The 15,932-nt window shown below is 46.3% G+C and overlaps 1 protein-coding gene across 1 annotated transcript in view; it reads right to left on the reverse strand.

Annotated features, from left to right (window-relative positions):
- The window catches only part of LOC144144827 (uncharacterized), a 63,118-nt gene that overhangs the window by 21,099 nt on the left and 26,087 nt on the right, over window positions 1-15,932 (reverse strand). The window contains exon 4 of the mRNA XM_077676336.1: window positions 1,383-1,573. Within this exon, the coding sequence (XP_077532462.1) occupies window positions 1,383-1,573 (191 nt within the window). The remainder of the gene's footprint in view (window positions 1-1,382; window positions 1,574-15,932) is intronic.

The following is a 15,932-nucleotide window of genomic DNA, read 5'->3' on the forward strand; positions in this document are numbered from 1 at the left end:
TATTTCGTCTGTTTCCTCTGAAAGTTGAAAAGCGAATACCAGAAACTAAAAAAAGCAGTGGGCGCGTACTCCCATCTAATGAAGAGTGGGCAGCCTAAATACACAAATAATTCTAGCACGTAACAAAATTTTGTGGAGCTGAAATCTGTGAGGCAACATGGCAACGCCTTCAAACTCTTCTAAGAAACTTCGGACAGACCGACCCGGCGTTCAATAAATCCTCGTAGAAGTTATGCTGATAGATGAGGAACCAGAATCTCTAAAACGAAAAGAAACGTAGGCTGGAAGACCTCATAGCTCTACCTCAAGGATTCTCAGCGTATGCTGCAGAGTTCTGTCTTCAGATAGACCATCCCAGTTCCAGAGTGCTACTGTGTCCTAAGACCGCCTCTGGGGCAAGACAATTACTCGAAGGACGGATGACTATAAGTAAATAAAAGGGGAAATGTGTTTGGACCTTGGAAGAGCAAAGTAATCGCAAGCTTATGGCCAGAACATTTGCCAGATACAGTGGAATAAAAACGCGGAGTCTGTACATATGAAGAGGCGTTCTTAAGTTAAATGTTATACGTGAATCGGGGCTTTTTCTCGATTAAAACATGTAAACTACGAGCCTTCACAAACAATTTTTTTGTGCTTGCTTCCAACGAACGTTGTCTTTTTTTATATTTTGAACTTCTCCTACAAAAAAGTCTTCACCAAAATATTAGTGAGGGTAAGTTCACTTAAGGTTTATTTTTTACATGTATGCGTAACACGAACGTTGTACACTTTCAGCAGACACGTTTCAAAGTTTTAGAATAGCAGTCATCAAAGTAAAACAGCGATGGCTGCACCTATATTTTCGTATACAGCTGTGGCTAGAGCTTGCAACATTCATTTTAGATAGAATAATACAGCTTAATGGCCCAATATGTGACCAAATTTGTTTCGTTTGAATTCCCGACATGGTATTACTCAACCACGGCATGTGCTGGCATTTTAATATATTCGCGCTCCCTAGCACTTACAAAATGCTTCCCGCAGTTGTAAGATAAAATAATAAAAGAACTTGCGTTCATAATGTACTGAAGATTTTGAAACAGTTGGATTGTATTCTGATTTTTTAATAAAGGCAACGCAATGTTTAGTTCTTAACTTCATCGTTTTAAACCCAGAAAGCCTTTCGTACCATGTAACTCCGTAAACGTTTGCACTGTAATACAACCAGCGGACGTGAAAGAGCGAGATACTGAGCGAGAAACGTCTGCGTGATAAAACAAACGAGTTAACGCACTCCGGCAGAAAAAATTGCTTATTTTTGTCTTTCTTTGTATAATGTTGCAGCAGTATTTTATTTATAGTGGTGTCCTGATGGCCTAGGAATCTGAAAATTGTCTTACCACATTATGATGTTTGTATTGGGTACCTTATGCGTTGAGCTCATATTTCTGTATTGAAACATTTTCCACAGGGTATGATCCTGCGTGGTTGCCAACTTAGGCTTCGCTGTAAGACATATGGAGTCGTTGATGTTCCCGGTCGGATTGTAGGTTCGTAGCACTTGCCGAACTGTACGGGTTGTGTCAAAAAACTGGAAAAGAAACGTGCAAAGAGAAACCATAGTACATACATTTGAACAATATTCGCGGTGAGTGCGACCACGTACAGCGCTGTGAAGCGCGCCTCCGTTACGTTGGTTTAGAGATTCTTGCATTTGTCCTGTGCTTCACTTGGGCTCGCTCTCCCTGCGGTTTCTTTGCGCTCGGTTAATGTCTGGTGTTTGCCCGCACCAGAGCTTCCGTGTGGGAAACTTTTTATCATAATAACAGGCGTAAAATCGCATACACTAGCTCAAGGCGTGAGGTAAAGTGTAGTTTTGGATGCCGCTACAGAAGAAACATTGCCGGCTTAACCCCATTCCTTAAGAAGCCTGTCCTGCGAAGAGTTGGAGCTAGAGGTCAGAGGGAACAGCCAACTGCTAGTATCCAACAACAGCTAGAATACAAGATAAAAAAAAATTCCAGGCCTTCGGAGCTGTCGGCGATGGCCGAGCGCGTGAAAGCATTTTATCACATCAGTTTACATTGCCATGGCATGAAAGTATGCCGAAATTAACTATCGGCTACAAGAACTGTAGGTTGAGTTCCAAATTACCCACTGGACTTACAGGCGCGGGATGGTTTTATAACAGGCTTGGAAACAGTAGGGAGGTTTATTGAGCAAAACGAATCCCGTCTGCGGTAATGATACCGTAACACTGTTTGTTCAGACCTGCAGGGATATTTTGGTACATTTCCCGCAGCCATATCTTTGCAATATTCAAATTTGCGTTATAGAAAAACTGCACTCAAAAGGAGGCGGAGCAGCGGAAGGAGGAGAAAACTTCATTTACCCGTAAAATCGAGCTGATTAGTGGGCCGGGCCCTCTGTCCAGGACAACAGAGTGAGAGTTATTTTATTCTATAATCAGACGCCTTCCTGAGTAGACCAGGATTTGCTTTTCACGCCTCGAAGGGTTCCGAACAATAAAGAGCTGCTTGAAAATATTCATCGGTTTTGATTCTTGTAATATATGCACGTATACTATATATTCTTAATGATAACGACGGCAACGATAGAAATTCAGAGCACAAAGCCCCCTTCGAGTACTTTGGATAATCTGGACAACGTTGCCTGGGGTGCCATCGCGGTGGTGCATTACAGAACTTCTCATTGTATTTGCATGTGAATAAAGAACGCACGTGGCGGATATGCACCTTTATGCACTCAGCCATAACGAAAGCCAATTTGTGAAGAAGGGACTGTATGCCACAGAGACTGAAGAAAATATCCACACCCTCTTTGTAAGCCCCCAAAACATCCCCAAACCTACTAATAAGAAGTTTGTGATGGCAAAGACAAATTATTGCGTTGGGCACATAATATACGAGTCAGCAGCAACAAAAGAAATAAAAGGCAGCCACTTTATTTCATAGCGGCTTTGTACGTAGTAATAGACTGTTTGGCCTTCATAAGAGCATCTCAAAAATACTGTAGGGAAGCCTACGCATTTCGATTGCATATCGTGGAGCTATGGGCACTGAATTTCGCAAATAAGCTAGAACGAACGAGTTATACTCGTGCCACGCTTAAACGAAATATTACATTAATTGCTGAATGTCTAAGGTGTTAATGCAATTAATTCGCTATTACACGTTAAAATCTAATGCCATTCGCTCTAAAATCATTTTTGTTTTAAAGAGTTCCGCACAACTCCTTCGCCATCACAAACGCCCTAAATCTGCTTACTCTCGTACCCAACCCAAATGAAACAACTCTCAGCACCACGGTGTTGACGTCGAAAAGTAGCCGAAGCAAGCCGATTTTATCTGCCGTGTTGGCAACCCACGCTTCGTTTGTGTCCGCGCGTTTCTCGTTCAGTTCTGTATGAAACACGCATTGTCTCCAAGGGCAGCGGGTGTGGCGGGGCGCATTGGGTGAGCGCCAGAGTTCGTGTTAATTCAGATTTGGAAAGAGCGAATCAGCGGTTTGTGCGGCCTGACACTTAACGGGAAAATGTACGCCGAAAGGATCGCCACCCTCGCACATTTCGGCATAATCAACACGAAAGCCAAAGTGCACTCCAGGCTTGAAAACCTGGGCAACAAGTACCGGTAAGTTCTATTTACAAGCGTTTTAAAGTTAACTGTTACTGAGGACGTTGTTTTGAACTTAACGTCGCAATAAATGGGTCATGACCATTGTGCCAGATTCCTCGACAGCTGATGCTTACCCTGGCCGCGAAGCTTCATCTTTGAGCCCCAGGTGAAAAGACAAGCCGAATCGCGCCAGGGTAGCGTTATATTTTGCTACGATCCGCGCTTCCAGGCAACGATAAAAGATAGGTTTCGCCAAGCGTTTCTTTAAAAAATCTTGAACCAAAGGCACCATTTATTTCTCACTCTGTATTTTAAACGACCGCCATCGTTGTGCACGTTCTGCACAATTGTTGACAAATTTGGGCTTGATAGCGTTTGAGGCTGCTTTCAGAAAGCGCACGAGAGATTCGTTTCTTCTTAAACAGTGTAGTGACGTGCTCTGAAAGCAACTATTGCTAGCGTTCCCAGCCGCGGCGGCCGCTTTTCTGATGGAGGCGAAAAGCAAAAACGCCCTTGCGGACGGGATTTCTGCGCACGTCAAAGGTCCTCAGGCGATCACAATTATTCCTCCACTACGACGCGCTTCATCGCTTGCGTTGTGTCGGCGCAATAAACCCCACAATATATGAATAAAACATTTACTAGGATTGTATGACGACTGTTCCTTAATAAAATGCTGGTCATAGCGCCAGGCAACCTACTCTGTGACGGACGTAGGTGCTGGATATGCACACAAGCATGTTTGTTGCGTGATGACCAAGCCTAGCTTGCACTATGACCAGATTGTGTGCCCACGCCTGATAGTGAAGCAGGCTGGAACACTGGTCGGTAATGGCAACTGGCACGCGGTTTCACCATAATTCTTTTTTGTTGTCTGGCCATACGAATTCTTACTAGCGGTTTTCTTGTTTACAGCAAAATAGACAAAACAGGGCAACAGGGTTTCCTGGTAATAAATAGCCACACAACTGGGCAGTGTCCGAATTTTCGGACAAGTTACGAGCGAAGGACCGTACCTGAGTTGTGGAAAGCAACGTTGCCGTCGACGAGGTAAATAGCAAATTTTATGCCGGCATCACTTCCGCAGCCAAAAAAATTGTACAGCAACTGCCTGATTACTGGTAATTTTGATTGTATAACTGTTCATTTATTGTGTGTATGAGGGGTAGGATCCAAGTGTTGTTCTAACTAGAGATGAGCAGTTGATCAATTACCCTTTGATTAATCTATGAATGCTTTAGTTCAAATATTTTAACCGGTTGATTGGGTGAAGTAATATGATGAGAATGAACGAAAAGTGCCACGCTAAAATTCTGCGGAAGCATGTCGACACTCATACTCATGTTCAAATAAGCTGTCTTAAGTCACGACAGGAAACGATGCAAGCATGATCCAAAATTATAGCGAATAAAACAATAAGGTGATAGCATGCACCGACTGAAAAAAATGACTATTCCCAATTAAAACATACATGGCACAAAAAAAAACTGAGCGGGCGCTTACCGCGCTTTTGAATTGCATACACTAACTCGGTGTAAGTACCCACGATTAATTGGTGCCCCCGGCAATTATGGTGAGTGCATATGATCCTGATTCAATAAACAGCGGGGATGATGATGGATTAATCGAGTGAAGCCTACGAAAGAATTGGGTTATTTTTAATCCGTCTATGCCTAGCCCTACTCATAACCAAGTACTTTGAAATCTTGTAACAATTCGTCATGTTTCTTTACGCAGCTAGTCACCCGTATGGAACGCGGATCCCCCGAGCCTAATGAGGTCGATTTTCAAGATTGGATCTTTGACGACGACCCGTATGAGCCTGCGGAGAGCGAGCTGGAAACATCAAGTGCACCATGCGTGCCAGCGACAGTGCCTATAAGCACCACCAGTGAGCAAGGTCTGGCATGCTCACAGGTGCCGGTGGCCAGCACGAGCCAGTCAGCTGCATCACCAGCGTACCCACCCAACAGGATGGCTGCGGAGGGGCAAAAAAGGAAGAGGACCTCAAAACGGGGAAGCTTGCTTGACGACATTCTGCAAGAGCAGAGGGCCCTTAGTGTAACATTTGAAGAGGCTCGCAAGGAACAGCTGCAGCTGCAACCGAAACATTTGTATGAATCAATGATTTTGTGTGTGTGTGTGTGTGTGCGCGCGCCCGTGTGTGTGTGCGTGTGTGTATGTGTGCGTGTGTGCGTGTGCGTGTGCGTGTGTGTGTGTGTGTGTGTGTGTGTGTGAGTGTGTGTGTGTGTGTGAGTGTGTGTAAGTGTGTGCACTACTGTTATGTTTTTATCCCGCACTTGCCATATTGACCTGAACGTAGTTGTGGTACAAGCTGTTCAGTTGGAATCTTTTTCGTCGTATGTGCAATACCAAGAGCTTATATATGTACCATTGTGATTTGAACGTCTTTTCTCTCTTTTCGTCTTTCCCCTCTTGGCTGCAGCCCTCATGTCAAGAGTTTGTGGCTTTGTGGTACAGATCGTGTATTTTGAATTGTCTTTTTTGGCTTGGGGCTTTGTGATACGAGTCATGTATTTTGAATCAAGTCAGTCACCGTTGCAATACCGGGAAGCTATGTCGCCTTGTGTTATGAATCATTGCCTTCATTTCTTTGTTTTATAGGATGTATTTTTTTATGTTTCACCACTCTGCAATAAGAATCAGTTGTTTTGCGCAGGATTTTGTGATGAATTTCGGTTTTCCAAAAGTACAAATTAGTGGTTTTATTTGCCAAAGCTGCGAGTCATGTTGTAGTTGGCTGTTGAAACTAGGCAACTTGGCTTCTTCTGATGTTGGCTCCAATCTTCTGGTATGGTACGGTCGTAAGTGCACAAATTTATGCTATATAATTTCTGTCACATTTGGAATAGGTTGTTTTGTTTTACACTTCATTGAAAAATGTTGTACGCCCTTGCGATATGCACCACACAGTTTGTACCTCTTTACCCTTTTTTTGCATGTGGTCCACTCATGGTTTGTTTGCCTACCAAACCATACCTGTTATTGGGCTGGGCAGCAAATAAATTGAACCACCCGCCGCGGTGGCTCAGTGGCTAAGGCGTTCTGCTGCTGAGCACGAGGTCGCGGGTTTGATTCCCAGCCGGGGCGGCCGCTTTTCTGATGGAGGCGAAAAGCAAAAACGCCCGTGTGTACGAGATTTCGGCGCACGTAAAAGATCCCCAGGTGGTCAAAATTACTCCGGAGCCCTCCACTACGGCGCGCCTCATCGCCTGCGTTGCGTCGGCGCGTTAAGCCCTGCAATCAATCAATCAATCAATCAATCAAATAAATTGAACCGAAATAACACCTCGTATTGAAACTTTTATAGACATGTTTTGGGTACCACGATTCTACAAACAGTAGTACGAGAGCAGGAATGATGTTTGTTTATTTGATACCCACAATGTCGATGAGGTACCCGGTGAGGCAACAAACCAATTATTACATGACAGAAAATGAATACTGTACAATCCCAGCAGACAGTACCATGTATACTGAATGCACCACCACAGCACATAAGCTCAATGAAGGCAGTGGAGTGAAGAAAGCATGAAAATACGCCTGCAAGGCATACTTCACACAGTACCAAAATAAGTAATATTTAATTATTAAACATAAGGAAAAGGAACCGCTGCGGAGGCTCAGTGTTGTGCAGCTGAGCCCAAGAAGATGGGTTCGATTCCTGGCCGCGGTGGCTGCTTTTCTGAAGGAGGTAAAAAACACCCCCATGTGTTCGAGATTTCGGCACACGTTAAAGATCAATAGTTGGTGGAAATTTATTTAGAGTCCTCCACTACAGCACACCTCATCGCCTGTGAGTGGTGCAGCGTTAAAACCACACTCAATCGGGAAAGGAGGTTGACAAGTGCCACAAAGACGGGGATCACAAGAAGGACAAAGGTGGAGCTGAAACTACAACACAATGAAATATACTACAAGTAGGCTTTCTGTAAAACACATAACACTTGAAGATAAAAATAACAAATGTTTAAAATGCAATATACTATAAAAATGCTTTCTGTAAAGCACCTAACACTTAAAGATAGAAATAACAAACGTGTAAAATGTAATATACTACAATTAGGCTTTTTGTAAAACACATAACCCTTGAAGATAGAAATAGAAAACACGTAAAATTCAACACACATACTATACAATGCAAACTGGCTCTTGTGTGTTTTGACAGGCATTTCACAGTCCCTAACCACTTTGTTTAAAGAAGTAGTTTGCCAGTGCAGCATGCACTTTGTTGCCATTGCCTCTCTCGCAATGAGTGGTTCGGGCTGGCTGCCAGTACATAGCGTTGTACATGGCTACTCCCTCTTCCAACGGGGGGTCAACGCCATCCCTGAATCCCTCAAAGATATTCTTGAGGACTAGCAGGCTTTAATTGCTAGCACAGAAGTGTCAAGCTCACACTCCATTTGCTTCATGATGAAGCAAAATCTCGCCTTGAGGCACCCAAACGCGTTCTCAACTATCATTCTGGTTTTTGACCGGTTATATTTGACAGCTGCTTTAGGCGTTCCTGGGGAAGCACTTGCATGTGGCTTGTGCAGGTTCTGGGAGAGGGGAAAAGCCTGATCTTACAGGATGATTGGTAGCATTAGCATTATCTTAATCTCAGCCGTTGGTCCTCGAAATTCCTCGCTCTCCACGAACTTACGCAGCTTCGACCGCCCGTACACGCATGCATCATGGTAGCGCCCGGCCGATCCAATGTTCGTGTACCGAAACGAGTACCTGTGGTCCACCAACGGCAGCAGGATAATGCTGTACCCACGTGCAAACGGAGCAATGTAAATCCTTCATGCGCATGAAAGTGTCTAATGTTTTTTTTTTTAAACATGTATGAACAGCTGCAAGCATTTCTATTACTGGGACGAACATAAACACTTTCACCAAGCAGCCAGCTTGAACACGAAGTATATATTAATAGCCGTAATTAGGAGAGAAGGTTTACCTACCAGCCTTTAGAGTTATAATATTTCGTTGCGTCTTCTTTGGGTGCTGAAACCGCGAAGTGGCACCCGTCCACAGCTCCAATGCCTCGTGGGAACCGAGTCACCGCTGCGAACTTCCTCATGTGCTGGGACGTGTTGGAGGGCGAGACAGCCTTCACCCACTAGTCTTCCAAATTATCCAAAATGGCGACGCAGAGATCTTTATAAATCATGTTCACCGTCGACCATCCCAAAGCAAACTGCTCCGCGGCGGTTCTTTCTTCTGCGGTGGAGCAGAGTCGGTAAAGGCCAACGGCCACTCTCTTCTCGACGGACACCGATTCCCTCATCTTGTTGTCCTGGCGGGTGAGGTCGGCGCAGCATGCAGATGTAGAGGAAAGTGGCCGACGTCACCTTAAAGCAATGCTTAAAATGGGCTTCACCCAAGTGAGGCAGTGTCGCCTCAAACCACCTGTCGTTCCGCGTGAAGCGCCAACGCAACCTCTCCACCGCCCCAGTGAGTGCACGGCCACAGTGGTCATCATGAAATAATTGGCGAGCAAGAGTTGTTCGATGCTTCGACCACGCCGTTTGTCGGCTTCACCACGTTGTTGAAAGCGTCGTTCCTTGGCCTGATATTGCACAAAGAAGCATAGAAGAGGAACTACAAGCTTCGCGCCGTGAACGTCAGCAGACGACCTTCTCGATGCCAGCGGCCGACTACACACGGGCGCCCTTTCTGAGTCTTTTCTAACCTTTTTCGGTTTGCCGCCTCGCGCGAAGATCAGATCACGACAACGATCAGAGAAGACAGAGAAAGGTAAAAACTCCGAGTGGAAAACCATGTGGAAAACAACCGGGCTGGATTTGGCAATGGGTGGAAGGCGATTGCAGCAACTGAAGTCGTCATTAAAAGCGGCTAAGGCCATTCGTTAAAACAGCTATTTCGTAGAACCTTTTCTCACACAGAAAAATATTTTAACCCTTTTAAGACGCTTTTCTTTACATAAAAAACGTTTCAAAGATGAGCTCATTTCTCTTTTTGGTCATTATCACCATCATGCCTAACGCAATAAATGCCTCTGCGTTTTGGAGTGTAGCACGGACCACCGAAATAATGTCATTCGGTTTTTTTAAGGCCTTAAGCACCTAATGTCATGTTCGTGTACGTGTGGCATACGTATTACACAGCATCGTCTGACCGATGCTCTGAAGAAAGTTGTTTTCTTTCTCCTCGTCTACTGCAGACTTGTGGGGGATACAGCTTGAAATTATTGAGATGTGTTAGAAGCTGGTAAAAATAGGTCGATTACTGGAAATACGCAATTTAATGCACTAAAGCATCAAAGCAGGTGGTTTGTAGCACTGGCGATGCTGCCCCTCACAAGCGGAGTATTGCAGACGACCGCGGTGCGAGTGCCTAAGCTGGCGTCAGAGCCCGGGGCGCCATTCAAATATCTCACCGCGAATAGTTAGTTTGCAAAAAAAGTACATTTACTCTAAGAAAATAATAATGAGAGAAAATCAAGTAAACACCTGTTGACTGCACCCAACCCTCTGTGAACCCTACCATTCACTTGAAGATACAAGACCAGACAAGACAAAAAATGACCAGACAAGCCGCGACCTCTTTGCCGTGCGTGCCCCGCCCGAGACCAGATTAAGGGGGTATTGGCTAGGGCGGCTGCAGAACCTGGCCTCGACCTATCAGGAGCTATCAGGACTATTGAAAAAAATTATTTTAGTGTGCTTGATGGTCGCATCCAAAGTTGCAGGCAGGAGGCTCAACCTGCCTTCACGCCGACCATGGCAAACCGGTGACAATGGGGGGGGGGGGGGGGCGCGAAGCCCGCACGTTATTACTGACAACCTTCGAGTGCATTTCAATTTTTATTGGTTATTCCTGCTCCTATTTATTTTTTTAGACATTTCTGAGAAAGCTGCCCGGTCCAAATGGTGGGAACCCAGCTTGATCGGGCACCAAAATCTAAATAACGCCCCGAGCAGCTTGGTACCGGTCTTTTTCGGTACAGGGCGTCTCGGTACACTCTTTTTGGTAGACAAACCTCGCGACACGCGGATGTTTCGGCGCCCGCACGTTTCGGCACCAGGACAGGTTTAAGTAGGGTAATAATGAAAACTTTCTGAAGAACATTGTGAACTACTTAATTGTGAGGGGACTTAAATATAGCGATTCACAGCTTATACACTGACATGCAGGCTCAGAAATCACTGCACCCTGTTTCTGCCAGAAATTCAATACATGGCGCTTGACAATGAAGTTCATTGTGATCGTGACCTGGTCCAGTGAATAAGTGCAATCGCATAATGGTGATATTGACTCGAGATTTCTTCCTGAATTGGTACAGTTTATCTGCGCTACCCGTAGTGTTGTAGCTTTCGAGGAAAAATCGTGAATAGTTTGTTAGAATGTTAGAGTGGAAGATATTGTGTCCATTGCTATTAGTTTACCCCTAACTGTTCTTGCAACAAATTATGATACTCAACACTACGTGAGGTTTTAGTGAGCGAACAATCGGGCAGCCCTGGCATTGAAAACTGGGTCGGCATTTGATGCGCCCACGTGCCCCCTTTTATACCTACTCGCTGCAAATAACTTACCGCCACAAAGGTTTCTATCCTTCAGACAGCTGACGACAATGCCCTAGATACCGTGTCTTTTTGATACCACCTGGCCGAAAGAAGAACGCGGGGTGGCTATCCTTCTAATCTTTAAATAAAGCTGAGTGCATCTCCTGCCCTGAAACATTTCTTTTCAAATCCTACCTTCATTAAATCTGCTTGGCTCAACCATGAAGAAGATGCTGATTTGTTTATTATGCCCATCAAAAGAGAGTTGCGGAGAGTCTTACATGACAGGTTTATTTTATCGTAATAAATGTAAAGCTCTATAAAAAAGTGAAATAATTTTATGTGTCTGGGTACATTTTATTGGCCCTGTACGACGGGACCAAGCGAGAACTGCACGAGATGAACGCTAGACTTCAACTGCATTGTTGCTCTACTTCACCTAGGTTACCGAGTGGACGCTTGCGCCAAAAAGGAGAAAAATCCCCAAACATTACAAAAAAAACGACGCACCTCATTTATTAGACATGAATGCAAGTTGATGTGCAATTCTGTAAACATGTTTTTTGACAATGACAGGCAAGGGCTGCCGACACAGCTGTCGCATTCTTTCCTATGGCCGAAATGCCTCAAAGCTCTTTTTTTGTCCGTGGCCGATTGATTTGCGCGACACTTGTGAATTTTCGTACTCCGGAGTACCATAGCACCTGCAACAATGGTCAGCGTACCGCTTTTAAACGTTCAAGGGTTATGCAGGCCACTAGGGAAACTGCTTGACGTGAAGCCTCGCCTCTGTGGTGTAGCCGCCAGGCTGTCTGATCCACAACCGTTGCGGAACATGCACTTCCGCACTAAACAATTCACCAATGTCTCTCCAGGCGCCACCCTCTCGCCCCCCCCCTCCTCCAACCCCCCACGTATAAACGCAGAAGAAGATAGGTAGCGCGTCCCACCGCGTCTCAAGCGGCTCCCTTCGAGTTCCGGAGAACGCGATGGGAAGGGCTACTTTCGCGGTGCTTCTGCGCCCCCCCCCCCTCATTTAGAGTCAACAGGCCGTCTAACCACCGCGTGTCTTCTTGTCTGCGCGGGAAACGTACAGGCTTATAGGGCAGCCATGGCGGCTAATCGCTCGGCGGTTTACTGTGTGTGAGAGCTGCCAGCGCCAATATTGACGCCGCTCCTATGCAGGTGTAGAGCTGGACGGGCGTCGTTGAGATAGTGAAAGGCGGAGGTTTTATAAGGACAACTTCGCCATAACAAAGGCTCTTGTGTGAGCATTTGAACTAGAGAGCTCCCAGTGACACTTGATGTCACCATCGCTGATGCTACGTTTCGGGTGTATGAGATCCCTAAACAAGAAAGAGTATAAAAACTGGCATCGGACGTTAAGGGCCAAGCTGTGTAACGGGGAATTACGAAACTAAAAAAGTCCCGGCCATTGTCGCTCTTGTCTTAGTATTTGTGGGGGACAGCTTCCGGCGATAGTAGGGGTCGCGATCAGGACTGCTACGTTTGGGTAATAATGAGCATGCTGAACGAGAGACCAAATAAATGTGGTTTCGGAAGTTGAGGGTAGAGTGGTGTACCGCGCAAATAGATCCTGGAGCTTGAAAACGAAGGAGGAGGAGGAGGAATAAACATGTCTCTAAAGCAGTTGGCCCCGGGGAAGAGTCCTCATTCTAGGACCCCTTGAGTGCGTCCGGCCTCTTGGGCTCTCTGCACAGCCAAAGCTGGTCGTCAGGGTCCGAACTGGACAGGCCAATCTCCCATTGCACAGCGAAGGGGAAGGGAAGGGGGTTCTAGAGGGGGGTTGTTATCACATGCCCCACATGATAAGGTAGACGTGCCCGGAGCCTCGCAGAAGAGCATTGCGAGGAGTACAGGGTGGGGGTCAGAATGTGGGGTCTAGTGGGGGGGGGGGAATGTGTTTGTTTGGATGCCTTGGAGGTGGAGCTCTTGTTCTTCACTGAGGTGTCTGCGCAGGTTGACATAGTTTTCGTTCTTGGCGGTATAGCTGGGTTTTTTCGTGGAACCACAAGAGGCAGTAGACCTGCCACTGCTCGCCGAACTCCTCGCTTGCCCGCTGGCTGAACTCAAGGGCACGCTCATGAGCAGCTTCATTGCCAGGCACGGCACAGTGGGCCGGAACCCATATAATGTTTACGGGATGTAGCTTAGGATGATGCAGAATAATTGTACTGGCAGGTCGTGATATGCAATTGCTGGAGAAGGTACTACATGCTTGTGGGCTGTCTGTTATGTTGATTTCTGCAGAGGTTTGTTCAAAACCAACCGCATGCTTGGGTACATAAGACGAAATTTCCATTCCGCCCCTTCTTCGATAAAACTGCTCCTTTTCAAATCACTTGTGCGTTCACAACTTGACTATGCATCAGCGATATGGGGTACATGTACTGAAATTCTTAGTAATCAACTCGAAATGATTCAAAACAACGCCGGTCGTTTGATTTTTTCTAACTATCAGCGAGCAGCCAGCGTATCCGGAATGAAAAGTAACTTGGGTCTAACATCTCTGACGTCACGTCGCAAAATTGCACGGTTGTGCTTATTCCATAAAGTATTCTCGAACAACACGCTTTGCCACGCTTTACTTATTCCACCTTCATACACATCTTCGCTTTTAGATCATGTTCATAAAGTTGGCGTTCCTTCTTGCAACGCTAATGCCTTTCTTTATTCCTTCATTCCACATACCTCTAGCGACTGGAACCACCTTCCTTTTAATATTGCTACAATTGGCAACCCGGATTTGTTTCGTACCGCTGAGTCGAGTATTATATTATAGGTCATTTGATTCTGTATAACGTTACATTGATTTCTGCTAATTCTACTTGTCCAATGTATGTATTTTTTTATTATATTTGCAATGAATGACAAAAATTGACACCCATGCACACCTCAGCCGCACTTCCCTCGTCGCAACAGGAAGATTGCGACCTTGTTTACCCGCGTAACTTTGTTTTGTAGAGGTTATAGCTACTTCTGTTCTGCTGTTTGTACTGCAGTTTTCTGATTTGTTGTAATGTATTGACCTACTTCCCCTCTTCAATGCAGTTGCTTTGAGGGTATTCAAAATAAAAAAAATAAAATTGAATACAGAGATTGCTGCTTGCTCCGCCTGCGTAGAGTGGACGGCGGGAATTTATGCGCATGTAATGAGGTTTTCGGTAGTAGAAACGACAGGGGTCATACTTTTTCACCCTGTAAATGAAGCAGGGCCTCTATAGACTGTGGCAGAGTTTCAGCCGTGTTGATTAGAATCGTTTTCGCTCGAGCTTCCCTACTAGTCGCGTGAGGTGTCGGATGCATGTTACGTGGCAGTTGGGCCACATCAATGAACTTGTCAATCTCCCGGGGAAGCTGAGTCGCATCGGCCCTGCGGGTGTTGCAGAAGAGCGCGCAGGTGCAATTGAGACAGCCGGGCTCTACCGGCAGGGTGTTGCTGAGATATTACAGTTGGCTCAAGTAGTGGGCATCGAATAGCTCATCTAAGTATTGTGGACTCATCGCTGCAAGAGTGTCAGCGTTAAGGTGGTAAGAGGCAGTCCTAAGGCTACTTCGCGCGCCTTGCGGATCGGGGCTTCCACGTTGTCCTTTTCGGTATTCCAGAGTATGGCGTGGGGGAAGCATTGACCCTAGATACGACGAATGGTTGAACCAGCGTGAGTACACCCTCCTCTCGCATACCCCTCCTCTTGGTGCTACTCCTCCGGATCAAGTTGGAGACTTGCTCTTGGTGTTCTTAAGTCTGTTGAGCAGCTAGATGTTCGAGGGATCTGCTTAGAAAAGCAAGCCCATCCTCCTGACTTGTGGAGTCGGAACAAGTACATGGCCATCAATATACAGGGAGATGGTCGGCGACCCAGGAGGGTTTCTTCCTTGATAAAACGATTAGCAACTCCTATTTCTGCGGTGGGCATTCTAGGCCGCACTGACGTGCGTATTGAATGACTATGCCCACCGCCTGTTGTAGATTGTTCTCCATGTCTCTTATAAATCCATGAATAGCCCATGTGACAATACAGTCCGGATGTAGTCCACGGCGTATGCCTTGAAAAGCATCCATGAGCGTTGGGCGACCAATGAGGGCTATGTTAAATAGCAAGGGGGACAGGACGGCACTCGGGGGTGTGCCCTTCTTGCCTAGGGTAACCGAATCTTATTTCAGGTCACCCACCTTGAGAATAGCTTTACGGCCGTCAAGGAATTCTCGAACGTAGGTGCAGGTATGCTTCCTGCAGTTTAGGCCGTTTAGCTGCTTCAGTATAGCTGTGTGGCTGACAATATCGATGTAATGAAATGGACCGGATCACACGAAATGGAGGGAACGCTCTTGGTGCGGATGAGGAAATTACATTATATTTACAGACTGGACAGCACAGAGGGTTTAAGCAATGACAAAATGGAATTCACGAAGCGTTATGAAGAAAACTCAGCTAATAAAACAGCCCAAGCGGCCCGCTCCAGCGCCCAGAACTACGAAGTCCGCGACCGTCCCCGCGTAAACGTCCCGAGGGCAGGAAATGCTCACATTCGGTTGTATGGGACGCGGGTGCGACGTCGCTCTCGTAGCGGTGTTCGCGTCGTTGAGGTTGGCACCCCGGGTTCCGAAGCCAGAAGACTTTCAGCCGGGTCCGCTGACGGCCTTGCTCCCGCCTCGCGCCCGGTCACGCGCCGTTCGGAACGCCGGAGCCCGGTCGACGGTGGCCCGTGCTGGCGACGATGTCCAGGGCCTTGGCGGCGGCGCCCGGAACCG

This window comes from Haemaphysalis longicornis, unplaced genomic scaffold (assembly GCF_048455015.1).
Source record: "Haemaphysalis longicornis isolate Haplotype H1 unplaced genomic scaffold, Haemaphysalis longicornis Haplotype H1 scaffold_7, whole genome shotgun sequence".
Classification (NCBI taxonomy): Eukaryota; Metazoa; Arthropoda; class Arachnida; order Ixodida; family Ixodidae; genus Haemaphysalis; species Haemaphysalis longicornis.